Genomic DNA, 26,776 nt, shown 5'->3' with positions numbered 1-26,776 from the left:
TTATATTACTGCATCTCCTCTTGATTTAAGCAGCTCCGATTGTCAATTGCCTTAGTGTACGTCCTATTTGGCTTTGTTAATGATGCTTTGGGTTCCCTTCTTTATATATTGCTCCTTTTTGAGGTTGGCTATTCTTATCAACCACCATATAGCAATCACCTCCTTCAAATGGAATCTTTGGAGTCTGGCTGCAAACTGCTTTGATTTTCACCAGCCTGGTATATGTTATGGTCTGTAATCTGTTTTGCATTAGTTCGGTATTCAATAGTGAGTCTGGGCTCAGGCAGCGAGTAACCAGGGTGCGCACTGGGGTCACAACTCAACTGTGAACTGACCAGTGGTGTGCGTGTCCGTGTACCTCACTGCTCCTGCTCATCTCGTTCACTTCGGCCTGACAAATTCTGCACAGTCTCCCGCTTCCTAGAGCCCTTGCGGCTCCCCCAGCGCTCGGGTGCTCCCCCGTCACTGCTAAACGCTGCATGTTGGGAAAATTCACTAGCATGTTCGCTTCGCTGCATGGCCTCTGAAGCAGGAATCTGCCACTGCTGAAGGCTTCTCTTTGGGGAAGACCCTCTCAGGACTGACATCAGCTTCTCTCACCGCTCTGTACCTGCCATCCTTGTTCTTCCATGATTGCTTCTGCTGCTTCGTGGAGAGTGTAAAACTCCTCCACTCCCTACTACCACTCTCCTGCTGCTGCTCTGGCCACATCGCCTTCTTCCGCCTTAATCTCAATCTAATGGCCTGCACCTGCAGAGGTATTGTATGCCTCTCAGCCATCCTCAGGTGTGGGTCATTAATCTTAATCGGCTGCACTCTGCTGCGCTCTTCTTCGTCCCAGTACTCTGGGAATTCTGGGACTTAAAGTCCCCATCACAAAGGTGAGTTCTTTCAATAATAATTTCCCAACCAAGTCCCTTTTTCTCCTTAAGCATATTCCTAAAAAGAGTATCACAAGTATAACAAGGTAAGTTTGGTTTGACAGAGGTTTTTCCAATTTCAAATTGGTCAATTTTAAAGACATCTCTGCAAGCTTTTCCTGAGACTTATAGGTTTTCCTATTTCTAAGAGTGTTAGATTTTGGGTAAGAGCTTTTCTCCCCCTTAATACCCGAGCGGTTATAATTGTCTTCACTCACATTGTTATAATTAACTTTTTAACTTTAGGGAACACCGGGTCTCTTTGGCAATTACGTGTACTGGCATTAATGGTATGCCCTTCCTGGAGGTAGACAAATACAGCGTATCATCCCAAGAAGTCCTCCCATTTCATTTCCCTGGGACCTTTCTCCTCCCAGATGATCCTCCCAGCCAACACCGACCCCAGGGCCAGGATGCATCTGCCTTTCCCTGGCCACCTGAGAGGAGAGAAGAGTTTTGGTAGGGTTTTCGACCCCATAGGATTAATCACAGGAGACAAGTACATGAAAGAATGATACAGTTTTTCATATTCAGCCTGCCAAATTGGCTAACAAGGCTGTATTTGAAATGGTTCACTCTATGGTTATAGCAACAAGAGTTTATTCTAAAAGTAATTTTTCAACAGAATTACTCCACAGAGTTTGGCAGATACTGCTGATGGAAAATCTTATGTATGCATTAAATGACAAGTCTGATTCATAATGTAATGGTAAACTTTCATGCTATAGTATTCATGGAACCCTGTCTTACTGCAAAGTGTTAATGTATTTGCTTGGGATTTTGAACTGATAACACAACTAATCCTAATGTGGTAATGAGGGAAACTGTTCTGATCAAGAATGCTACAACATTTGTTACTCTTTAAATTCGATCAGGCTACTGAAGAGAATCAATGGTGAGCAGGGTGATGGTGTGTTTACTTTTGTAAAGAGCACCAATTTAAGTAATGCACACCTTTCAGCTATTGCTTTGCTGTGTGTGCCCTGCTACTTGCTTGTGAATACCAATTATGTCTTTGCCCAACCCTGCCCTCACCATGCATTGCTCTTACCATCTCTTCCTTTCTCCTCTACTTCTCTCTTCATTTTCCTCTGCTCAAAACCATTTAAAATCTTTTCCCATTTCCTCGAAGCTACCCCTCTTCTCACTCACCTACTCTAAAACTTCCAACCATAACTTTGATACCGCCTTCCTCTTCTCACATCTACCCCAAACACGTCTCTACTTTGCAGACTCAACATCAGTGTGCTTCTACAAGCACATTCTCTTTATATTGCTCTTTGGAATGCACAACCTATCTGTAAAAAGACCTCCTTTCTTTTCCATTCTCTCTCCCTTGACCTCATTGGCCTTACAGAAACATGGGTGTCTCTCTCAGACTCTGCAAACCTAGCTGCCCTTCGTGACACTGTCTACACCTTCTCCCACTCTCTCCAGCCAACTGTTAGGGGTGGTGGTATAGGACTGTTTGTATCTTCCAAACTTCCTATCTCTCCTACTCCCATATCTCATGCTAGTTCTCCCACAATCACTGCTCCCAGTGGCATTCATATTATATCTCTCTATCGGCCTCCTGGCCACACTGGTCAATTTATTGACCACCTCTACCAACAAAGTGACTCACTTCCTCCCCATCATCACCTCATTGTCACTGGCGACTTTAGCCTACCCTATCACACAGACTCCTCTATCCACTGATTTTAGCTCTATTCTGCTTAACCACTCACTCTCTTCTGTCCACTCTCTGCCCACCCATTCAAATGTGAACTCGTTGGACCTTATTCTCATCTCCTCTCAACTCTATTTCTTCCTCCGATTATTCCATCATCTTTGCCTCAATCTCCACTCTTCCAACCCCACTCTCTACATCTACTGTTAGGAAGGATTTGTATATGTAATGTTCTCCCCAGTTGTGTACCCCCCCCCCAAATTGTTTGCTGCTGTTTAAACACCCTAGTCTGACTTTGCCAAGGAGCACAGCCTTCTGCTGCACTCCTCTGGGCTTTCGCTCATTTTTTATGGGGAAACTGACATGCCCTTAAGACAGTCAGTACTGGGAGACTTTGTTTCCCTTATTACTTTTCCACTGTTGCAACTTTTCTGCAACTTGTCACAAGTGTGCAATGTATCTTCCAATACAGAACACTTGGGTCTCAGTCATTTGTAAAGGCCCTAGATACTCCCGAAGGAGATGTGCAGATGTGTCATGGACAGGACTGGTGGCAGCTATCTTTTCGCATATTTTTAACCCTTTCCTGCCAGGTAAACCGGGACAACCATGTTTGGCATGAATAGGTGGCCTGGCTCCAAAATGGCCATGCCACGAGGTTCTTTGTCCTACCCATTGGCCATCTTGCCCCTTCACCTTCCCCAGGTCGAGTCGAGCAGTCAATATTGGGGCATGCATTTTCCTGTGGAACGCAAAGCTTTCGCAGGCTTCTGCATGCCTTGTGTGTGTGCCTCCTGGTTGTGGGCTGGGGTGTCTGTCCCCAATACACATCCTGGTTGCCAGAGAGTCTAGAGTGCTATGAATGCCTGGGACCACCGAGGTACATGATTGGTCCATGTATGGAGTGTGTGTTTGTGAGCAGATCTCCCATTGGGTCCCGTTCGTTTTGGCGCAAAGGAGACTCTTGATAAGAGGAGGCCACAAACGCCCATACCATGTGGATCTCTGGAGTTCTCACTGAAAAAAGGATAGGATCCAAGTATCCTGAAACTAAGAAGCCGAGTCAAGGAACTGCTGGTGACCCGCTAGAAGGTTTGGCACCCTGAGCCCGCTGTCGTCCCGTGGGACCCCTCTGCATCTGGTCGCCCTAGAAGGTCTGCGAAGACGCTTCGACCCATTAGAATAGTGGGACCAACTATTTTTGGCACATTCATCCAAACCTGCAAGTAAGCCTTCTCGGAAGTGTCCCTGGGCCAACCAGTCGGCTGACCAGCTTACACAGGACTTTTGCTCTGACTCCACCGCCGTTTTGAGGAGGCCCTCGAAACTTGGTAAACTGCCAGCTCTGTGTCCGCAGCACCCTCACACCGAATTTCACACACTTGGCATTCCCAGGTCTGAAGTGAGACGAGTGCGCCAGGCTCGGAGCCAACGCAGTTACTGTGTTGCCCTGCCGCAGCAACGATCTTCGCCGGTATGCTGCATGTGTGCCCCTCTTGCCCCTGAAGCCTACTGCAGTGAAACTGGCCCGATGCATCCATCAGGAGCAGAGAAATTGCCACTGAATCTTCGGAACTGAAAGCTGCAGAGCTGTCCCATTGCTGCATTTGGACCTGCAACCGAAGTGGACGCGACTGGCGAAGTTTGGTCCGGAGTGCGCCGGGGGTCAGTGAGTAATCGAATCCCTAACCGGTGGCCCCTAGCGCCTCCATCGATATTTACACATGAGTGGCCCCTGTGGATCCTAGCAAACTATTCCCGGATCTTGGAATCACACCTGCCTTCAAGTGGAGGCCCTCCTGGAATACTGGGAATCTATTCTTCATCGCCTCACCCATCTTCCTGTGCTGCTAGAGACCCCTGAATAGACCCTGTTTTGCCCACTGAAACAACCATGTGCGCCTGCATTGCATGTACTATTGAGCGTAAGGCTCCTCTCGTCTTAGGGCTTGGACTGCCTCTTAGGTGTGTGATGTCGAAGGGGACTAAAAACTACCTGCACTGCCCATTTTCCTTCCCTTCTAGGTTGTGAATATATTTCGTGCCTTTAACCCTTTAGACCACAATGGTCTTGTATTTATCTTGTATTGATAGTGTTGTGTTGGTTTGACAGTATTGCTGTTATTCTTTTACTGTGTGTTGAGTTACAAAGGCCTTGTAATAAATGTGTTTATATTTTTTATATATACACCTGTCTGAGAGCAATTTGTAAGTGTCCTTGCTCTGTCTGCTCATTGAAGTCCTTCAGTCACCCTCACCCCTCCTGAGACTTTGTCTTGACCGCAGACCATAGCTACGTTGATTGGTCTGGCTTGCCCAGAGGTTACACTATTCCAAGAAACTAGGCTTGCCTTCTGAACCTCTGCCCACCAGGTCAGAATTCAGAAATCCGTCTTAACATCTACCACTTTCGTTATCGAGTGCATGTTTCCCTCCTCCAAATTCTCCATCTACCTTTCTGGCCTACAACACTCTTTCCTCCAATGTTAAATTCACTATTCCATTCACTGTTAAAGCCTTCCCTACCTTTAACTCCACTCTTAATGCTCACTTCTCCTCTCACTTTCCTCTTACTAGATTCACTCCTAAACCCTCCCCTCCATGCCTTTGGATTACAACTACTGTCCGCACCCTAGAAACAACAATGAGGAAAACCCTTTGTACTTGTCAAAGCTAGAGACACATCTCAGATATCCAACTCTGCCTGACTGCTCTTCGGAGATACTCCTTTGCTCTCTACTATGCCAAACAGAACTTCTGTCTTTCATTTCATCTCAAGACTTTCAAGCTAGACACCTCTCAATCTCTCAACTCAATTATCTTGCCTCCTAAACCCTGCTCCACCTCCTCTACACTTTCTGCTAATGATCTATCTCTCTACTTTGCTTCAAATATTTCCTACATTCAAAATTTCCTTGCAAATTACCCTCCATCTTCCCACTTGCTAACCTGTATCCACATACGCTACCCTCCTCTCCTGCAACAATGCCTTCCTTTTCCCCCACTAACCTAGATGAGATTCTTGACCTTCTCTTCAGGCATAACCCTCCATGTGCCTCCCTCGATCTTATATCCCCACACATTCTGAAACTCAAAGCTCCGAGTGTTGATCCATATATTTCTTCCCTCTTCAACTCATCTCTTGAACGTGCTACTTCTCCATCATCCTACAAGTTGGCTACTGTCATCCCTATCATTAGGAAACCCGACTTGGATCCTAAATATTCTTCCAACTTTCGCCCTGTCTCTCTTCTACCTCACTATTCCAAAATCTTTGATCGTGTATTTTTCAATGGACTCACTGAGTTCCTTGACACGCACACGCTCTGGGATTTGCTTCAATCTGGCTTCCGACCAGTGCACTAAACTGAGTCGCCGCACCTCAATGTCAGCAACTACATCTCTTCCACTCGTCATACTAACCATTCATCTATTGTTATTCTTCTCGACACCTCTGCTGCCTTCAACACCGTCCACCGTTCCGAACTTCTCTCAACGCTGTCTCTCCAAGGCATAAGGGACAAGCCCCTCACTTAATTTGATTCATATCTCATCCACAGACACCAGTTGTCCTGGAACAGCCTTACTTGCCCACTCACACCCAATTACAGTTGGTGTTCCCCATGGGTCAGTCTTGGGTCTACTGTTTTCACTCTTTATACTATACTTCTGCTCTTTGCACCTTGATCTCCTCCTATGGCTTCTTCTATCGACTCTTTACTGGTTATGCTCAGATCTTCTACTCCTTTTCCTCTTTATCTGACGAGAAACAGTCAAAAATATCTAACTGCCTCTTTGCCATAAAATACTGGATGGCATCTCACTCGCTCATGCTCAACTCCACTAAGACTGATGAAGTTATCTATTTCCCATCGAAACACGCTCTCTCTTCCTCTCCCCCTCCTCTATTCTTCTCTCACGACTACCTTTGATACTCTGCTTCTGCTCGCAACCGTGGTGTCGTCTTCAACCCATCTCCTAACTTCATGCTCTTCATCTCCAAATCTGCCACTAAGGCCAGACTTATTCTCCTCAACATCAGAAAAATAAGACAAAGTCGTCCCTTTGACTCTGCCAAGCACCTAATCTCCACTATATTACTCTCTCGATTAGACTACTCGGCCACTCTACTCTATTGCAGTCCGAACTATGCTTTTTCACCTCTTGACCAAGTCCTCAACTTTGCTGTCCGTACACTCTTCAACCTTTTCTGCTTCACCTCCACCTCCCCGGCCTGTTGTCAGTTAGGCTGGTTATCTATGAGACACAGGGCAAAGTATAAACTCATTATCATCTTTAAAACGATACCTAGACTTGCCCTACCCTACTTATCAGCCCATCTCGCTCTCTACTCTCCTCCTCACTCCCTACGATCACCTCCTTGCCACCTCTTGTGCCCATTGTGCTCCCCCTCGTTTCCACTCTATTCCTCTCCTTCCTCCCTTAATCTGGAATGCTCTCTGCACTAATCCCACCCTATCTTTATTCAAACCACACCTCGTAGCCCTCCTCTTTTCAGAAGAGACACTTGCATAACATTCTACACCATCACATCTCCCTGTTCATCTCGCTGTTCACATCTTCCCTACTTCTCTACAACCACCCCAGGGCACTTATCCCTCAACCCTTCATCCTAAAACATAGTACTTCCTCCACTATTCTGTTCCTATATCATCCACTACTATTTTTGTCCCTGGTTCCTGTTTCTACCTCCCCAGCATCATTTATTCTTATATCCACATCCTCTCACCCATTGTTAAGGACATTGGTCCTCTGATCTGTAAATCAATATTAATTTTTAAGCATTTTTGTACCGAAGATGCTTGGTTTTCCCTGTAATTTATATTAAATAAATAAATGCATATTTACACAGCACGTATTTTTTTGTTGCTCATGTAGAGAAAATCACATGTTTTTGAAGGTTCCAACTAGCTTGAAGTTTAGTATTGTTTGATTTCATAACTAGTGAAACAATCTTGCTTAAAACACACATTTAAAACAAGGCATGTGCATTATTTACACAATCCTGCAAGCTCTCAGGATGAAGTCTTACAATTTCTCTTTACTTACTTTCGTTTTATTTTCATTGTCAAATAGTGTACCAACCGCGCTGCTTGATAGGATATTTTGTGTAGGGCCCCGAGTCAAGTTACGCCCCTTACAAAATTGAGACAACATTCAGAAAATTGCCCCTCGAATACGGATTGTGAAATATCTCCACAAACCTCTGAAAGTCCACACACGTTCACAAAGTCAAACACTACATTTTTGCCAAATGATTTCTTTGAGTGCGGTCTCACAAAACCAGTCACAACACACTCAGACATTAACATGCAGTCCCGTTTCAAATAATCACATAATTTCCATGGCATTTGTTCAGAACAGTTTCTGCAGTGTTTAGACTGCTTGCAGGAAAATAAATATCCATCTTAGAAATCCCTGGCAAAGTCTACTATGGTCGGCAATGATAAGCCATGGTTGGTAATGGTTGGTAATGCTTGAGGAGTGATGACCATGGTTGTCAATTGTATTGTATTTGTCATTTATATAGCACCCTTTCCCAATTTGTATGGCCTCACTGCGTTTTTGTGGAATGCCCTCAATGACTCCAGTCCATGTGTGGGAGATTCTGAGAGTTAATTTAAAAATGCATGTGTGCATTTTGCCAAGTTCGGACTTAGGTGGTTGGCTAGGCTTCAGGAAGCAGCCCAGAGATCAGGCACATAGGCTGGTGCTGTTGGTGGTTTAGGATAGAGTGCTAGTGGCAGAGAGTTAATGTGTGCCCACCCAGGTAGACCGAAATGTTTTGCAGGTTGTCGCTGTATACTAATGGCAGAGGTGTTGAGGTACGTCAGGGGTTTCAGTGTGGACGACTATGCAAGCTAAAAGACCGGAATAGCATAGGCATTGCTGCATTATAGAGTGCATGGATGGGTGGCAGTGTCTGACACCTGTGTCCACACACATGGTGCGAAGTATACATACCTTAATCTTGGGTGGAGTTCATCTTCAATGTCGTTTTTCTTGCCAGTTGTGGTCTCCCTAGAATGAAGAAACAGTGGGAGAGGGGACCAGGGGGAGCGTTGATGTACGATAGTCTGTCGGTGGGGGGTGGGAGAAGGGTGAAAAATGTGTCGCAGTGTGCTGCTGTGAACACTGCCAGCAACCGCGGGGGTATGGGTGGATAGGTGTGTTGTTGGGTTTGGGTCAGTGTTTCTGTGCATGTATCAACAGTATAGAGTGCAGCAGTGTTTCAAGAGGAGGAAGAGAAGAGACAGGTTTTGAGGGCCTTTCTGAATGCCAAGTGATTGTGAATGTTGGGGATGCACAGGGGCAGAGAGTTCCAGATGATCGGCGCTTGGACGGGGAAGGAGGATCTGCTCAGTCTGGTGGAGCAGTAATGTGGTACAACTAGTGATAGCGAGTGACTTTGTCTTGGAGGAATTCCAGGCTGGTGTTGTGGATGGCCCGTTCTGTGATGCACATGGGTTTAAAGGTAACACGTTGACCAATACGAGCCAATGGAGGACTCTTAGTGTAGGGGTGATGTGTTCTCTGGAAGCTAGGTTAATGAGCAGGTGGGCCGCAGCGTTTTGAATTATTTGCAGTCTCCTTAGTTGAAGTGCCAGTGCGCCTAGGTAAAGGCTGTTTGCATAGTCTAAGCAGGATAGGAAGATGGAGATGATAAAGAGAAATGGTGAGGATAGGTGAGGTATGGAAGATAAGCTTGAGGATGAGTAGATGATGTACGATAGTTTATAGAAACAGGTTCTGGATACGGAGTTATGCTGCGAGAGGGATGAATCTCTGTCCAGTGTGCATTTGAGGTTTTTCACAGAGATGGAGGTTGCCGGTGGGGGGCCTAGAGATTGAGGTCAAGTAATAGGTTGCGGATGCAGCGTCGTTTTCCTGCAGACTATGATTTCTGTTTTCTAAGGATTGTGGATGAGGTGGTAGGTCGTCAGCCAATAGTCATTATCGAGAGGCATGATGACAGATCTGGATGGAAGGAGCCTGGCGATTTTGGGATTTTAAGGATGATCTGGATGTCTGCGTAATTGTAGCATGTGAGATTGTGGGAGCGGATAGGTGCGGGGAGTGGGTTCAGATGGATTTTGAAGAGGGGAGATAGGAATGCTCCTTGTGGGACCCCTTTTGGTACTGGTCATGAAGTAGAGGTGAAGGAGCATGATTTATGACCGATTAAAGATGAAAGAGGAGATCCAAGAGAGGGCAGTGTCTTTGATTTCTATGGAGTCTAGCCTGTCTAGGAGAATACTGTGGTCGATGCTGTTGAAGGCATTGGTCAAGGAGAATGTTCTTTTTAGGTCGTCCCAGACAAACACTAGGGAGGACTCCGTTCCTCAGAGCGGTCTGAAGCCAGATTGGGCAGGTTTTAGGAGGTTGTTGGCTCAAGTGAAATGGTTGAGCTGCTTGTATGCTGTGCGGTCTATGAATTTGGCCATGAAGCGGGTGTTGGAGATGGGCCTGTAGTTCTGGGGGAGGAGTGGGTCGAGTGTAGCTTTTTTGAGGAGGGGTTTGATGTAGGAGGTTAAGGCTTCTGAGAAGTTTACCAATGTTAGGGAGTGGTTGTGGATTGAGCGTGCGATACTGCCTGCACAGGTTGAGGCTAGGATGTTTTTGAGGAGGTGGGCGGGGGTCTTCAGAGCAAACTGATGGGCGGTTTTGTGCTAGGAGCGAGAGGACTACTAGTGTGACATTGGAGAGAAAGGTGAAGATTTGTATCACGAGGGGGGCTCGGCCGGGGTTGGGCTGTGGATGGGGTAATGGTCAGTAATGAATGACTGCGGTTGGTGATGGAACTGTTCAGAGCACATGCACAATGCTGCCAATACAAATATATTGAAATGCCTTACCATAAATCATATTGGATCTTTATTGCCACAGATAATCCAACCCTGCGTTTACACATCTATTGCATTAATTTTGCTGCTCACATGCTAAAGTGCCACGTAAATGAGACAAAACTAAACATTATTTGATTGGCTATACAATCAATTTATGGCTGTAAGGTAAAGACAATGCATCAAAACATTTAATGCAAGAACACCATTCCAAAACATGTAATCACACTTTTCTAACGGATAGCCAGACTTTGCAAGCCACTTGCAGCTCAAAACAATACTCATTAAACTTACCAGCAAGGGTTCCGGATACAGCTCCAACTGGGCTCTGTATAAAACGTCATCTAAAGCTTTACGAGCTGGATCCCACTCGCCATTATAGCTAGAATGAGGACAAAATGTGCAACACATCAGAGCTATACCAAGAAACAATGAAAAAATAGAAAATAACATTATTTTCATTCCGTGCTTTAAGGAAATACATGAGAACATCATTTGCCCTTTTACCTTCCAGGGCCTCTAAGCGCCAGTTTCAGTACTGTGTCTCATGGTTTGCGTCTGGGATCCTATTGGCTAGGTTATGGTAAATGCTGGTTTTGTTTTGCATAACAAGTGGTTTCCTCTCTTGCATGTACAGCGAACACGACCACTACATACACATGAACAGCAATGTAAAATGAATTCTGCATTAGACAACACTACAATCAGTGAAAACATTACATAGCAACTGTGCGCACTTTGTGACAAGGCGTCACCTTGAAGAACCACTTTGACATGCATAGTCCAATTCAAGGGTGTCTGTTTAACCCAGTCAGGCGGGCTGATTGGATCTCTGGGTTTAGGACCAACTGGGGTCTGGGGGAATTTTGACTCTATGGACATCCCGTGCTCTCTTGCCTCCCTTGGGGGACCACCACCCTAGCCCAGGCGTCCGTATTCCCCGGTTCGCTTGGTAACCCCTACTGCTGTTCGTCTGACTAGTGCTGTGGTGGTTTCCCTAAATGATGGCTAGCTGAATTCCTAGGGGGGCCTTATCGCTGTCCCTCTCCTAGCCCTGCTTAGTGTTCTACACAAGTTCAGAGATGGTGTCGTCTTCCACCCAGAGACACTTGCGCGCACACGCACAATCTCACCTGGTCACTGGCGTCCCACAATGTTCTCCTCCACACCACTCAACTATCTCTCCAATGTTTCACTCAACCTTCCCACCTCCACCCTTTGATGTTAGCTTCTTTCTTTCTCTTCCTCCCTTCTCTACTCCTTCACTCTTACTGTTCTTACTACTGCTACTACCTCCATCTGCCACACTACTCTTCTCTCCATTGCTACCTCTCCTCGCTTCTACTTCACCTCCTTGCCACTTCTACTTCTCCACTACAACTACCTCCCTGCAATTACCAAAACCCCTACTCTACTACCACTTCTCAGTACCACTTCTCTTTACTACCGCCACCACTTCTGTTACCTCTCTGCTGTTGCTACTACCACTATTTCTCTTTTCCTACTATACTCACTACTACTGCCCCTACAATTACCACCTACCACTCCACTACCGCTACTACCGCAACCTTCACTTACAACACCTATCACCTCTCCTCTACTCCTACTCTAGCACTACACTTGCTCCTCTCACGCACAACTGCTCCAAAGACAGCTCCCTCCACCAACCTAAACACTTGTTCCCCTCTATCTTCCTCTGGTCTCTCGGTCCTCCTACTTCCACCTCCTGACCTCACCCTTTTACAACCCACAACTAAACTAGCCCCAAACTATTGTCCAGCTACCCCTACCCAATCATTTACCTGAGTTGAAGGGTGTGACTGGGGAAGGCTTCATAAATGCTAAGCCCCACCCTCTTTCTTACACAGTTCTGGCGCATTTTGCATATATAAAGCCCAATACTCTATAGGGGACTGTTGTTCCCAGAGCTGGCCCGAAGCATGGGGAGTCTGTACGGTACCACAGGGTCCTGCTGTCAGAGGGTCCCCGCAAGGCACCAATGTCTGCCTCAAATACTATGCAGCATCCATGTATAAAGCGTGCGTGAGGCCATGGTGTCGCCTCCCAACCCTCCTGTGGCTCTCTAGAGAGACGCCCGTTCCCATCAAATGCTGCAGGCCCTTTGTTTGTTTATTGATTTGTAATGCGCACCGGACCCTTAGGTAACTGGGCGCTACAGCATACAAGGTTACTTTAAGTTAGTTACAAAGTGCAAAAAGATACATATAGGCAGGCAATACATATTCAGCTAGTCTAGCTAATGAATATTCTTATATACATATATACATAGGGATGGATACAAGAGGGAGCAGTAGTTCAGATGATAGCTGGTGCAATGTACATTTGTTAATCAAGGAAGTCGTTAGAATGTAGCCATGTGAGGATGTTACGTCTGAAGCTGTAGTAGGATTGATCTTTTCTGAGGTCAAATGGGAGTGCGTTCCAATACTGGGCCGTCTTAACGGGGAAGCTACTTCCACCTGATTTTTTTAGTCTAAATCTATGCATTTGAAGACAGTGGGAATTGGCAGCTCTGGTGGGGCGGGTCAATGTTCTTCTGACTATTCTTTTCGCAAGGTAAGGTGGGGGTGAATTATTAAGGTACTTGAAGGTTAGAGATGCTGTTTTGAGTGAAATTCTGTCTCCGATTTTAAGCCAGTGAAGTTCTTTTCTCATACTGGAAATATGTTTCCCTGATAGGAAGGTTCAAGGCCGTTCTCAAGGCATTATTTTGCAATATCTGAATTTTGTCCGTGATGTATTTATTGGCTCCTAAGTACAGGGCATTGCAATAATCTAATCTGCAGAGTATAAGGGCATTGGCGATGATAATGCAGCTGGCTTGAGTTAAGAAGGCTCTGCATGCTCTAATAAGTTTGCAGGTATAAGCAGTTGAAGATGCTAGAGAATTTACCCGTTTCTTCAGTGTTAAGGTAGAGTCAAGGTAAAAGCCTAGTGTTTTCACTTCTTTAGCTACTGTCATTATGTTGCCATCAAGTTAAATGCGGAGTAGCCAGGGTTGAGTTTTTTTAGGTTGGCAGCGGAGCCAAGGAGCAGGATCTCTGTTTTGTCGTCATTCAGGCAGAGGCCATGGATTGCCATCCATGCCTGAATGATAAGGTATATTTTGATTACCAAGGCCGCATCGGAGACAGAATTGCCCGAAAGGAGAATTAGGATCTGGGTGTCATCTGCATAGTTAGTGTAGGTGACACCCGGTCTGTCCAATTTGTCAATCAAATAAGGGCTTGGTAAAGATATTGTACATAGTTGGCGAGACGCAAGAACCTTGGGGTACACCGCATGCTGTTTTAATTGAAGCCGTTGTGGAGAAAAACTCATTGTTCTGTTGTCTAGAAATGACTGGACAAAGGCTGTAGCCTCACTTGATAAGTGGGCCCCCCGATGCCAGGTGTTCACACAGGACTGCATGGTCCACCAGGTCGAAGGCCGTCGACAGGTCAAGGAGGAGCAGCATGGCAGTATTTACCTTGTCGTTAAGCTCATCAACTTGTGTTTTGAGATCTATTAAGGCCGTCTCTGTGCCATGTTGCGGTCTAAAACTAGTTTGGCGGGAGCCTAGGAGATGGTTAGTTTCAACAGTTTGATGACTGCTTATCACTTTCTAGCTTTAAGCAGCGCATTTACAAATGATGGCCCATTTAAGAGACCATAGTTTTGGGGGAGATATTTGTAACGTTTCTGTGCTAAGAAATGCAAATAGGGATTTTAATTCTGAAATCATGCATATAGCAGCAGTTAGCTGCCTACGTCTATGCTCTCCTCCAGGTCAATTACATTATATCATACAAAACCGCTTAAATTAGCTACATTATTTTGTGATGTTCATATTTAATGCACAACATTTTTTTACTTTTGGTAGAATGTGATATTTTCATCACATCATATATGAACCCTTGCTTTGTCAAAAACTGAAACACAATGAGGTAACATTTTTACACATTACATATTGCTGTACGTCTTGAAAATATATTTTCAAATCCCAAAGGCCATTTTTTTTGCATTCTGCACAATTGCACACATTTTGCTCAACATATTTCTGTAATTATTTATATATTTTAGTGGCTACCGTATGTGTACTTTTCAAGTCATCTTTTATAAAGCAGAGTATTGTTGAGAGCCAGGCGCGAGGCTGAGGATGGGGAATGATGACAGGGCAAGCGAGTCCTGAATATTCGCACAGGATGTGGCAAGAGAGGTTGCAAAATTATTTTTTTCCCCCATTGTGGCCATGTGCTGCTTTTCAGGGCACACGTAAAGAATACATGTGGGTGGACAGCGTAACTTTTTTCACGGGGTGGATGCAATCCCCTTGAGAGTTTTTACAGTCGGCAACGTGCTCAAGAATTTGGCTACAGGATTTCACCCCGGCTTTTATGTTTTCTGTGCAAACACTTACCCCCAAGATGCATACAATGTTTCTCAAAGCACATGCTCGTATTGGGATTTTGTTTTCTATTGAATATTTCACTAGATATTGCTTGGTTAAAAAGGTGAGCACCTGTTAGACTTGGCAAGCACATTTAATGAAAGATTTCCTCTTTTGGGTTATTTTTAGGTTGTTGCTTGCTATTTTTGAAAGGCCAATGCTCTTATCTGGTGCACTTTCTTCTAAAGGGAAAGGCCAAGTGAACTAAATTTGTGTCTTTCACTTTAAGCTATGTTCACTTACTGTGCGTATATTGTAGTGTACAAGCTTTTGATTTTCGCTATGGGCAAATGTTCCCACACTGAGCAAAGTGCGGAAGCCATACTAGTCCCCATGTCAAAACACCACATTTGACAACGTTTGTTTATTTATTTTTACATTTCAAGAGAGCACTCAAAGCCCTTGGGCATCTAGGCGCTGTTGTCGCAGGAATAAGAAAGAAGACATACGATTTACAGGAAGGTCTAAACGTATAACATCTCAGCAGCAGTCTCCCAACCTGCTCATTTGCCTTTGCAACTTTCTGCTATAGGATCCCCTGCTATTCTACCCCCATGAACAGTGTTGGCCTGCTCACCCCCTCCGATTAAGGCTCAGGGGGTACATTAATGAGGATACCTTTGCATTTTGTATTGAGAAGCACTCGATAAACGTAGTTACTGCTATAATTTTACTGACTGTCAAAATAATCCTTTGTAGCTTCGGAAATAAAAGCATATTGCTTATTTGAACAACATGCACAAATATACACACAATAAAAATAAAAACAATTGTTAAACTTCTGCAAAAACAGCATTTCTATCAATTACATCTGGAAAGAGACGTGTTCAAGTTCCTGAATTACAGACTGCTCTCAATTTCGGCCTTCACCACTTAACCTAAGTGAGTGCTACTGCAACATTTATCACACTATGCCATATTTGCCAAAATTAGAAGTCTGCGCACGGTATTCAGCGGTCTGCTAGTTCACAAAAATGCCTCTCTCTTGATATTGCCAGATAGGTAAATGTTCATATTTGACAATTCATATACTGGACGTCACAGTGTATTTGTCTACTACCTTACGCATGGCAACATCATTTTACTTCCCATGATACGTTTGCGCACTAAAGACTCATTCTGTGATATCACTAATGTCACTATGCAAATTAGAGGGGCCCACACATCTTTTTCCGTTAAGGGCCCCGCAAATCCTAGGGCCGGCCCTGGTTGTCCCCCTTGTACATGGCTTTCTCATAGAACTGGTTTTCATATATTTTTAGAGGGTGGGCTAGTGGGTTCTTTTAGTATAACCAATCCCTGGTGGGTTAGTGGTGCTCCTGCCACTGCCAGCTGGAGCCACGCTCTTCACGATCCTGAAATGCCAGCTCCTAGCGGTGTCCCTCTCGCTCCTAGCTCGGTCCTCCTCAGTGAGGGGCCACACACGCTGCCTCCCTGCATGCCACTCAGCGGGTTGCTGCTGTGCCAGGTCGGCTCACAACTCTTCTTCCTCTGTTCTGTTGCCGCCATCTTCACTGGTGGGATGGCAGCATCCCGCAACGTGCCACCAGTGCTCCGCTGTGGCTCGCCCGCAGTCTTTGCGGGTAACAAGGGGTTAGGAGTGGGTACCGCACTCAGACAACCTTGGGAAGGCAGGGGTCGGGTTCCCTCCTCCCTTGCGACAGGGCACCGTCACAACTTTCAAGGGCCATTTTATTAAGGACAAGTCATGCAAAAGTGCGTTTTGCAATCAGTAAAAGTATTGAATTGATGTTGCCAGTAAGTGCTAGCTGTGTTAATTTACGGTGTACCCTGTGTTTGATGTCCATTTCAGCAAACGGCAGGAGGCCCAATCTACTTCATTGGAGACCGCCAACTAAAATATGTAGGTTGGTGTAAGTGGCACCCAGGTCACAAAACCATAAAAAGGTTTCATTTTCAGAACAGTCAAACACAGCAGTATATCTGTTCTGTTACCTCTGAAAAGCGCTCCGTTATGCATCGGTTCTGTTATATGCCTCTTTAAAGTGCTCGTTGTGTATCCGTATTGTTGCATACCTCTGTAAAGTGCTCTGTTGCTTCTCGAAGCTAGGTCTGCGCTCACTTAATGCCATAATAATACATATAATCCAACAACATGGTCCAGCTGACTGCTTTATGGGTGGCACTAGTTGGCTGCACAAATGCCTTTCTGGTTCAACTGTCACCAATATTGCTTTGTAGGTGTCTGGTTCATATTTGCATCGATGCCTCGGATCTGAGTGGATGAAGAGGAGCATGGTCTTAAACTTGATGAGTTGGCAGACGTAGTCTGTCGTATCAAAACTCAGGTAAATCCCCAAGTAAGGTCAGTGAGTTCCAGGCCCCAAGTAAGTTCTCAGATGATGTCAGCAGGTTCCAAAACTCTGGTAAGTCCCCAAGTGTAGCCCCTGGTTGCAAGACTTCAAGCAAGGTCTTCAGTGAAGTCAGAAGCGTTGTGCAGAAGGAGGAACTGGAAACCACACATGCAGGACGACGCATGAGGTAAGCATTGCTGGAGGAGAACAAACACAGAGCATGTGCGCACTAGCACACAGTGATTATATAAGCACTGGTGCCCAAAATGGCTGCCAAGACTTACAGATCTCGTGAAACTTCCCAAGCCTTGCATGGAAATGTAGGATTTCGTGAAAATGTTACTTTACAGAGCCATTTTCTATTGTTGTGGTTCACTGGAAGGCTCTCTTGTTTTTGCATCATGCTTCTGCCTCCAATTGCACACCAGGTTCACCCAACGGACGGCCTGAGCCACAAGGTGTACGGCTAATGCCCCCCCTCTAGGCCAGGCTTCCACCTTGCCGAATTCGGGGGCATCACAGCATGCGTCTTTTAAAGTAAACCCACCCAAAACGATATTATTTTACTAATATCTTATTCAGGTACCACGACACTTCCAGAACAGTTAGACTTATCAAAACCGCATGGACTTTCCCAGACATTAGCCAAGTCCGACATCCTGCAATATACCATTGGCTCACCTAAACATACACATTGCAAACATGTCCAAAAATGCGAAACTAGCATCATGGGAGGACTGGCACCTAGTGTAGAATCGTGCATCTAAAATGGAAGGCAGGCACATAAATGTTCAACCCAACTTTAGCCAATCACGTACTTACACTCTGATTTGAATATAGTACTGTGGAATTCGAGGACCCCATTTTTTCCCCACTTGATTGTTGATTTAAAACCGCCAGAATCATTTTCACGGATTCCCAGAAAGCATGCTAGTTTGACAAGACGCTAAGATTTGGTTTATATCTGTGCAGAGGTTTCTGCTGTATCAAAGCCAAAAAATGTCCTATCGCCATTTCAATAGGAATTTCGTGTGTCCCTCTAATAACTTTTAAGGAACAAGTTACTTACCTGTAACTGTTGTTCTCCAGCATGGGTCTAGCATGGATTCACATGCTCATGAATATTCCCCGTCGTCAGGCTGGGAATCCTCGGTAAAGAAAAAACCAGTATCAGTTTCGTTTCTGATCTGTCTTTCGTAGCAATAACCAATCACTGGTCTCTGCGTCATACTGACCACAGCCAATGACTGCCCTCTACCTAAGCACCGCCTCTGGCAGCCATCTTCAGATTTGGAAGCACGTGAAGTGGCAGTATGACCAAGTGAAGAGCCGCAGAGGGGTAGGCGGGAGGGTTCGCATGTGAATCCATGCCAGACCCATGCTGGAGAACAACAGTTACAGGTAAGTAACTTGTTCCTTCTCCAGCATGGGGTCTGGCATGGATTCACATGCTCATGAATAAAGAATACATAGCAGTACACACATGCACAACCACGGGAGGTGGCAAAGGCTCAACATTAAGCATTACATCAAACCCAACATTAAGCACCTTACCTCCTCACCAGGCTCACCTCAGGCGAACAGGTTGCGCAGCACTGCTTGGCCGACCCTAGACTCCTCCCTGGAATCCCGATCGACGCAGTAGAATTTCGTGAAGGTGTGCGTCGACCTCCACGTAGCAGCCCTGCATGTGTCCAGCAGGGGCACACCAGAAAGGAACGCCGTGGTGGCTGCGATCGCTCTGGTGGAATGGGCTCTCGGACGGCCAGGCAGCGGTCGGTTTGCCAACCGATGACAGTACATGATACAGCCGGAGAGCCATCTGGAAATGGAAGCCTTCGAGAGAGCCTTCCCCTGATTGACAGGTCCAAAATTCACAAAGAGTTGTGACGTCTTCCGAAAACACTTCGTGCGGTCCACGTAGAACTTCAGCGCTCTAGCCACATCCAGCGAGTGCAAAGTCCTCTCAGCCGGCGACGAAGGCGACGGGAAGAACACAGGCAACACCAAGGGTTCGTTGAGATGGAAGTCCGACGGTACCTTGGGCATGAAGGAGGGGTGCGTCCTGGCACTACCCTCGTGTCGTGAAAAGTCAAGTACGGGGCCTTGCAGGAAAGGGCCTGGATCTCTCCCACCCGTCGTGCGGAGGTGATGGCCACAAGAAACGCTGTTTTCCACGACAGAAACTTCAACGGGGCCGAGTGCAGAGGCTCGAACGGAGGTCCCATGAGCTTGGTCAGCACCACGTTGAGCTCCCACGCCGGGGCCGGAGCCTTCACCGGCGGGAACGATCTGAACAGTCCCTTCATGAACTCTTTCACCAGACGATGAGACCACAAGGACGTCCGGCCCGTGGTTCTGGTGTATCGGGAGATCGCAGCAAGATGAATCTTGATGGACGCGTGTGCCAGACCAGCTTTGGCCAGCGTCAGCAGGTACGGCAGTACCTGGGGAGCCGTAATCCGTAGAGGGTTAATCTTCTGTGCGAGGCACCAGACAGAGAACCTCTTCCATTTGTGTCCGTAGCATTTAAGAGTCAAGGACGCCCTGGCCTTTGCAAGAACCTCTCTGCAGTCGGCCGGTATGTCGTATCCTCCAAACTCTAGCGCTGCAGGAGCCAGGCCTGCAAGTTCAGCGATTTCGGGTCGTGGTGGAGGATGGCGCCTCCTTCCCTGGAGAGTAGATCCGCGTCCACCGGCAGCTTGATTGGCGGGGACGCTGATAAGTCCAGAAGGTCCGGGAACCATATCTGCCTCGGCCACGCAGGTGCGACGAGGATCATCCTGCACCGTGACCTCTTGAGCTGGTTGACGAGCCGGATTAGCAGTGACAAAGGAGGGAACGCGTAGAGGAACAGGCCCTCCCAGGGGAACGAGAAAGCATCGCCCATGCTCCTCGCCTGGGGAAACCTGCTGGCGAACCTCCGGCACTTGGAGTTCGTCGCCGTCGCGAACAGGTCGATCTGGGGTGTGCCCCATCGTCGGAAGAGGCGATCCACTAGATCCTGCCGTAGTTCCCACTCGTGGCACGAGCGCAGCTCCCTGCTGAGTGAGTCGGCGATGGTGTTTTTTATCCCTGCCAGATGAAACGGCACCAGAAACATCCTTTGGGCGACGGCCCAATGCCACAGGTCCTGCGCCTCCTTGGACAGTGCTGGGGACCTGGTTCCGCCCTGTTTCCTGATGTAAAACATGGTGGTGGTGTTGTCGGTGAAGATCCTCACCACCTTGCCCTTGAGGGACGGAAGGAAGGACCTGAGGGCCCAGAACACTGCACGGAGCTCCAGGACGTTGAAATGGAGGGACTTCTCCGTCGGGAGCCAAAGGCCTCTCGCATGCAGATTTTCGGTGTGCGCTCCCCACCCTTCCAGGGAGGCATCCGTGGTCACTGTCTCCTGGTGGTCTGGGGTCTGGAAGTCCATGCCCGCCGTCAGATGCGCGCGGATGCCCCACCACCGGACCGCTCGGCGGAAACTCTCGTCGAGTGTGATCCTCTCCTCGAAGCCGCCCGTCGTTTGGATCCAGCGCGCGTCCAGGAACTCCTGCAACGGGCGCATCCGGAGCCTGCACATGGGAATGAGGTAGATGCAAGAAGACATCATTCCGAGGAGGGACTTGATGGACCTCACCTTGGCCGCGTCGGAAACCAACATCCGCTGTACCTTGCCCAGGATGGACCTGGTCCTTTCCTCCGACGGGGAGGCCAGAAGGGACACTGTGTCGAGCTTCGCTCCCAGAAACAGTGCGTTTTGCGCGGGTACCAGGTGGGACTTGGCGTAGTTCACGGAGAATCCCAGGTCCGTGAGAAGTTGGACGGTCCTTGCCGTGTGCTCCACGGCGAGCTCCCTCGTCTTGGCTCGGATGAGCCAGTCGTACAGGTAGGGGTAGACGTGGATCCCCTCGCGGCGCAGCTGCGCCGCCACCGGTGCAAGGCACTTGGTAAATACCCTGGGTGCCGACCGTAGTCCGAAGGGGAGGGCTTTGAACTGGTAATGACGCCCTTGGACCACAAACCTGAGGAATTTTCGGTGCCCCTTTAGGATGGGAATATGGAAGTAGGCATCCTCCAAATCCAACGACGACAGGAAGTCTCCTTCCTCCAGCTGACCCAGGACGTGCTGGAGGGTGACCATCCGGAACTTCTGCGCCTTGATGAATTTGTTCAGACGTCGCAGGTCTAGGATGGGGCGCCATCCTCCCGTCTTCTTCTTCACGAGGAAGTATCGCGAGTAAACTCCGGAGCCCCGAAGCCTCTTTGGGACGAGTTCGATGACGCCCTTCCTGAGCATCGCCTTTACTTCCAGGAGAAGCTGAGGGACGTGAAGCTCTTTCCTGGCCACGGGGGGGACGCGCAGGCACCTTCTTTGAAACTCGAGCGCGTGGCCCCGGGCTAAGGCGTCCAGCACCCAACGGTCGGTGGAGATGGACTCCCACACGCTGACGAAGCTCGCCAGCCGGCCTCCCACCGGGGTGCTTCGGTGGGGGCCCGACCCCACGGCTGGTTCAATCCTGTTTCGACGAGGCTTTGCCGCCTTGACCTCCTTGGCGACGACGGCGGGGTCCGCCGGACTTGCCTCGTCCTCTGTAGGCCTCCTGAGACGACGAGCGGGCCGCTTGACGGTAGGTGGAGAAACCGCCGCCGGAACCTTTGGAGGCACCCTTGCCTCCGCTGCTCCGAAAGGGCGTCCGTCGTTGCTGCAGAACCCCAAGGGCCCGGGCCGTCTCAGTGTCCACTTTAATGGCCCGGAGGGAATCGTCCACTGTTTTCCCAAACAGGTTGTTCCCATCGAACGGCATGTCCAGGACTCTGGTCTGTACGTCTTGACGGAAGTCCGTAGCCTTGAGCCATCCACGCCGCCTAAGGCACACGCCGTTGCCCAACTAGCGAAACCCAGTGTCGGCGATGTCCGTCGCAATAGCGATGGCGTGGTCCGACGCCACCTCGCCTTCCTGTAGGATCTCCAGGGCATCCGCCCTCTTGTCGTCCGGTAGGAAGTCCAGCAGGGGAGCCAGTTTGTACCATAGCTCCCTGTCGTAGCGGGCCACGATAGCCAAGGCGTTGGCCGCTTTAATCGTCGTCGCTGCCGACGAGATGACCCTGCGTCCCATAGCGTCCAATTTCTTTCCCTCGCCGTCCGGTGGGGAAGTCGATGTGGAGGCCGCACCCCCCCCCCCGCTTTCTTCCTGGCCGCCGCGGAGACGACGGAGTCCGGGGTAGGCTGCGCCCGGAGGCACAGGGGGGCCGCGTCCGGGACCCGGTACTTCTTCTCGTACCGGTCTCTTCTAGCTGGCGTCGTGGAAGGGTTCTTGAGGAGGGCGAGGCCCTCATCCCAAATGTCGTCCAGTAGAGGCACCGCGAGGACCGTCTTCCTCTTGGCCTCGCGCCGTTGATAAAGGAATCCTTCCTTTTTCTTCTCCTCAGGGCAGAGTTGGAAAAGCTCGGATGCCCTGGCGATCATGGAGTGGAACGACCCAACCTCGTCGGGCGGAGAAGCCCTGGTGGGAGGTGACGACGGTAGATCCTCGTCGTATACCTCGTCGTCCGTACCCGTCGCTGCCGTGTCAGTCCCCGTATCATCCCCTCGGGTGGACGGGGAGGAGGGCTGGACGGGGCGCGACGGCTGAAAAGGAGGTGGAGGGTGAATCCTTCTTTTCTTGGGCGGGGGAGCGCCAGAAGGTCCCGGTTCAGGATCCCCCGACGGGAGAGGTTCCTCCGTCGGCAACGGTAGTCTCGTCCTTATCTCTGAACATAACGACTGTATAGCCAACTAAATGGCCGCCGAGTTGTCTTGCGGCGCTGGCAGAGGGGAATCCAACGGGCGATCAGGGGCCCCGTCGGTACCCTCGACGATGTCGTCGTCACCTGCGTCGGGATCCATCCCGACGGGCCGGTCTTCTTCCACGCCAAGGCCGTGGCTTAAGACCTCGATCAGCTCTTCCTCTGAGGTTGAGGCCGAATTTACGACGACGCCCTGCTCCCCCTTTTTCTTCCCCGCCGGGGGTTTCACGGGGGTCCTATCGATGGGCACAAAAGAGGACTCCCTCCGAGGTGGCAGGGAGACTCTGAGCCCCGAGGTCGCCACCACTTGTGTAGCCTCCACAGGCTGAGCCAGGGCCGCCGCGACAGTATCGATAGAGGGCTTGGCCGGATGGATTAAGGCCTTCACCACCTTAGGTGCGCTCACCGCCTTATCCTTGAGGGGGGGGGACACTGCCTTGCTCCCCCTCCGATGGGGCCTTCGAGCTCGACCGGGGCCTCTCCAGGAGCTTCGCCGGGTGCTCGCCCTTCCTCTTACCCGACCCAGAGCGTTGGCTCGTGGCTGAAGGTGCCGGGGAGGGTGCGCCCTGCCTGGCGCCTGTAGAGCCCGACCGTTCGGCGCTCCCGGTGCCAGCGGACTCGCGGTGCTTGGCCTTGTGTTGGACCCCCGTCGCCGGGGCGTCCTCAAAGGTCTTAGAAGACCGCTCGGATTTCTTCCTCTTCTTCTCGCCTGACGGGCTCTTCCCTTCCAGCCAGTTGGCGAGACGTTGATGGCGGTCCTTCATGGTCCGCTCCGACATGTTGCCGCAAAACGCACAGTCCTTCTCCACGTGCGTCTTGTCCTCATGTAAGCAGTAGAGACAAAAGGAGTGGTGGTCCTCCTTAAAGACGTTCTGCAGCTGGCATCCAGGGCAGATCCTGAACAGCTTTCCGGGCGTCGAGCTTCCCTTCTCCTGGGCCATGTCCGGGCCTGAGAAACTTCTGGAATCCTCCAAAGCGTAGCTCGACGAAATCGTCACCCTTGAGGGGCGCAGACGAATCCGACACGGGTCCCCGTTGATCGGATGGAGAGTCGGTGGAGCTTGAGGCTCTTTTGACCGAAAAAACCGAAGTTTTTGAGAAAAAACGTGAAAAAATATCACTAACGCTCGAGAGCAATAGCACGAGGATCCCAACACATGAACTTGCGGTAAAAATCTGAAGATGGCTGCCAGAGGCGGTGCTTAGGTAGAGGGCAGTCATTGGCTGTGGTCAGTATGTCGCAGAGACCAGTGATTGGTTATTGCTACGAAAGACAGATCAGAAACGAAACTGATACTGGTTTTTTCTTTACCGAGGATTCCCAGCCTGACGACGGGGAATATTCATGAGCATGTGAATCCATGCCAGACCCCATGCTGGAGAAATACATATTTTTCAGAGCTCTAGGTATCCCCTTGTGTACATAGCATAACAGAGAACACGACTACAAAGTCTGATGTATGAAGAAGTTGGCCGCTTGATGAGAATTGCCTCTGCAAAACACTTCAGATAAAAAATAAAATGCGGGAAAGAAAAATATCAATTCCATTGTTAAGGTAGGTCTTTTTTTTAAAGAAATCTACTGACTGCAGTCCTTCCTTATCCTGTAAATACCAAGAATGAACTGAAGATTCGCAATTTCACTTCTGAGGCGCAAACTTTCATAAACGGATAGAAAGGCATATCTTTCTGATATCCTCTGTAGCACACATTTCTGAACTAATTTACTAATTCTTCGGCTGGGGCCTCCCTCTGGAACAGCCTCCCTGGAACTTGAGAACCATCTTCGGTTCCGGAAGCACCTCAAAATCTTGCTCTTTGCTTCTGCTTTTTCTCCTCCTCTCCCCTGCTGAACTCCTGGCTGAAACTTCACTTGTCACTTGGCCTCCCTCTGATCTCGGGCCCAGGTCCATTCTATCTTCACATCCAAAGAATGAAGCTGTCCGAATCGGTACACAGGGTTTAATGTTGCAAACATGTTCATGGTATGAGAGTGTTAGAAATAATGCAATGAGCAACAGGCTCAGTGTGCAATATGTAATTAGTGATTCAATGATACATCCCTTTTATCACAGATATCTGTCAAATGTAATGATCTGTAGTCATCCTTATAGTCACAAAATGCTTTTTGACTTTATGCAAACGTGCTAGAACCTTCACTGGTACCATTTGAATCCTTCCCGACTCTCAAAGGTGCATTTCACGAGTACAATAGGTACAATATAGTCCATCTTCAAATGGTAACCTATCAGAAACTAATGTATATGGTCATTCCAGGTTTTGATGTGCTTTGCTCAGTAAAACAAGTGTAACATTCTTATTGGGACTAAAAAATAGAAGTGATCATTAGAAATTGACACTGCACAATTTCAAAGCGTCAGTTTGCAATGTTAGTCCACTTACACAATTTCCTTTTTTGTTTTCTCTTTAATACCCGTTTTTGCAACAACAAAAAACTCATCTGTTTTATTTCAGTCAGTCAGCAAAGGCTGGGGTGGCCCTTGTAAAAGGTGCACCCCAGAATGTGGCTCTCGCCCACACCAAAAGAGACGGGGACAAGGTGAGACAGAGAAAGAGAGAACGAGTGAGAAAGAGTGTGAGAGAGAGAAAAAGAGAACAAACGAGTAAGATAGAGAAAAAGAGCATGTGCTAGATAGGCGTACGATACGCTGGGGATCGATCATTCATATATACACAGTCTGTGGTGGTCACACTTACAAGGCATAATATATTCCAGTTAGCATCTGCACCATAAATTCGGGAGACACAGGAATCCTGTTCTTTGCACCCTTGTATTTCCTTACATGCTGACGAGGATATCCGCATACGCAAATCCTAGAAAGAAACAAAATGTATTGCATCAAATGCTAAACAAAGGAGTTTTTCAACATTACAAGCACAACAACATTCACTCAGTAAGGCAGGATACCCACACCAAGACACCTTTACATTTTTAAATGCCCTTTTCTAAATGTCTGGAAATAGTAATCAGTTGATACATTTCTAATTTGCCCTTTTCCCATTTCCCATTAAAAACCACAGTAGGTTTCAGATTGTATGAAGTGCATGTATTGGGCTGAGAAAAGAGTATTGCATTGCTGGAGAGTGGATGGTTGCGTGGTTCACAATGTGTTTTTTGTTCCGATGGGTGGGATTTCAGGTGTATGATTTGTACAGGCGCGGCTGTATGAGTGGATGCATGAATTGTTGGATTAAAGAGGTGCATCAGTGTCACATCATACAGATGGCATCATGTGCCCATGTAGTGCTATCATATGGCTGGCTGCTATGCACATTAGCCACATATTCAGAAAATGCAACAAAGATTGAAGAGCAACCATTTCCCTCAAACACCAACAGCAGCCCATGATTCAATAAAAGATTTTAAAACAATGAATTTCGCATAATACTCTCAATATATATCATGTCATCATACTTGTATCAGAAAGCATTTAACTAAAAGATTTCCACTTATCAAGTGGCCATTGTTATTCATGATCACCACACACAATTATTGGCCTTGTGTGTCTCAATTGAGGTTCAACAATCCAATGTCTTTAATCACCTCCCATGCACTGAATAATGGTTCATGTAGTCCAGTCATTCATACCAGCTACCTTTAAAGCTTTCATACCTTAATCAAAGTTAATTTCTCACCGGTTAGCATACTACTAAACCAACATAACTATTTCATCACCCAGCTTGCATCCCGCTCATGAACACAGTTTTTCACAAATCATCTCCCTAAGTCTCTTGCAATGATTTATGGTAATTGTAGT

At 47.9% G+C, this 26,776-nt stretch overlaps 1 protein-coding gene across 5 annotated transcripts in view; it reads right to left on the bottom strand.

Annotated features, from left to right (window-relative positions):
• The window catches only part of HYCC1 (hyccin PI4KA lipid kinase complex subunit 1), a 711,655-nt gene that overhangs the window by 83,713 nt on the left and 601,166 nt on the right, over positions 1-26,776 (bottom strand). For all 5 annotated transcript variants that reach the window (XM_069648331.1, XM_069648332.1, XM_069648333.1 and 2 more), the window contains 2 exons: positions 25,716-25,832; positions 10,749-10,836 (listed from right to left, as the gene is read on the bottom strand). In XM_069648331.1, coding sequence (XP_069504432.1) covers positions 10,749-10,836; positions 25,716-25,832 — 205 coding nt within the window. The remainder of the gene's footprint in view (positions 1-10,748; positions 10,837-25,715; positions 25,833-26,776) is intronic.

The sequence above is a fragment of the Ambystoma mexicanum genome, chromosome 2q (genome assembly GCF_040938575.1).
Source record: "Ambystoma mexicanum isolate Mex_15411 chromosome 2q, UKY_AmexF1_1, whole genome shotgun sequence".
Taxonomy (NCBI): domain Eukaryota; kingdom Metazoa; phylum Chordata; class Amphibia; order Caudata; family Ambystomatidae; genus Ambystoma; species Ambystoma mexicanum.
The sequence above is the reverse complement of the archived record's forward strand: the minus strand, read 5'-3'. Positions and strand labels throughout refer to the sequence as shown.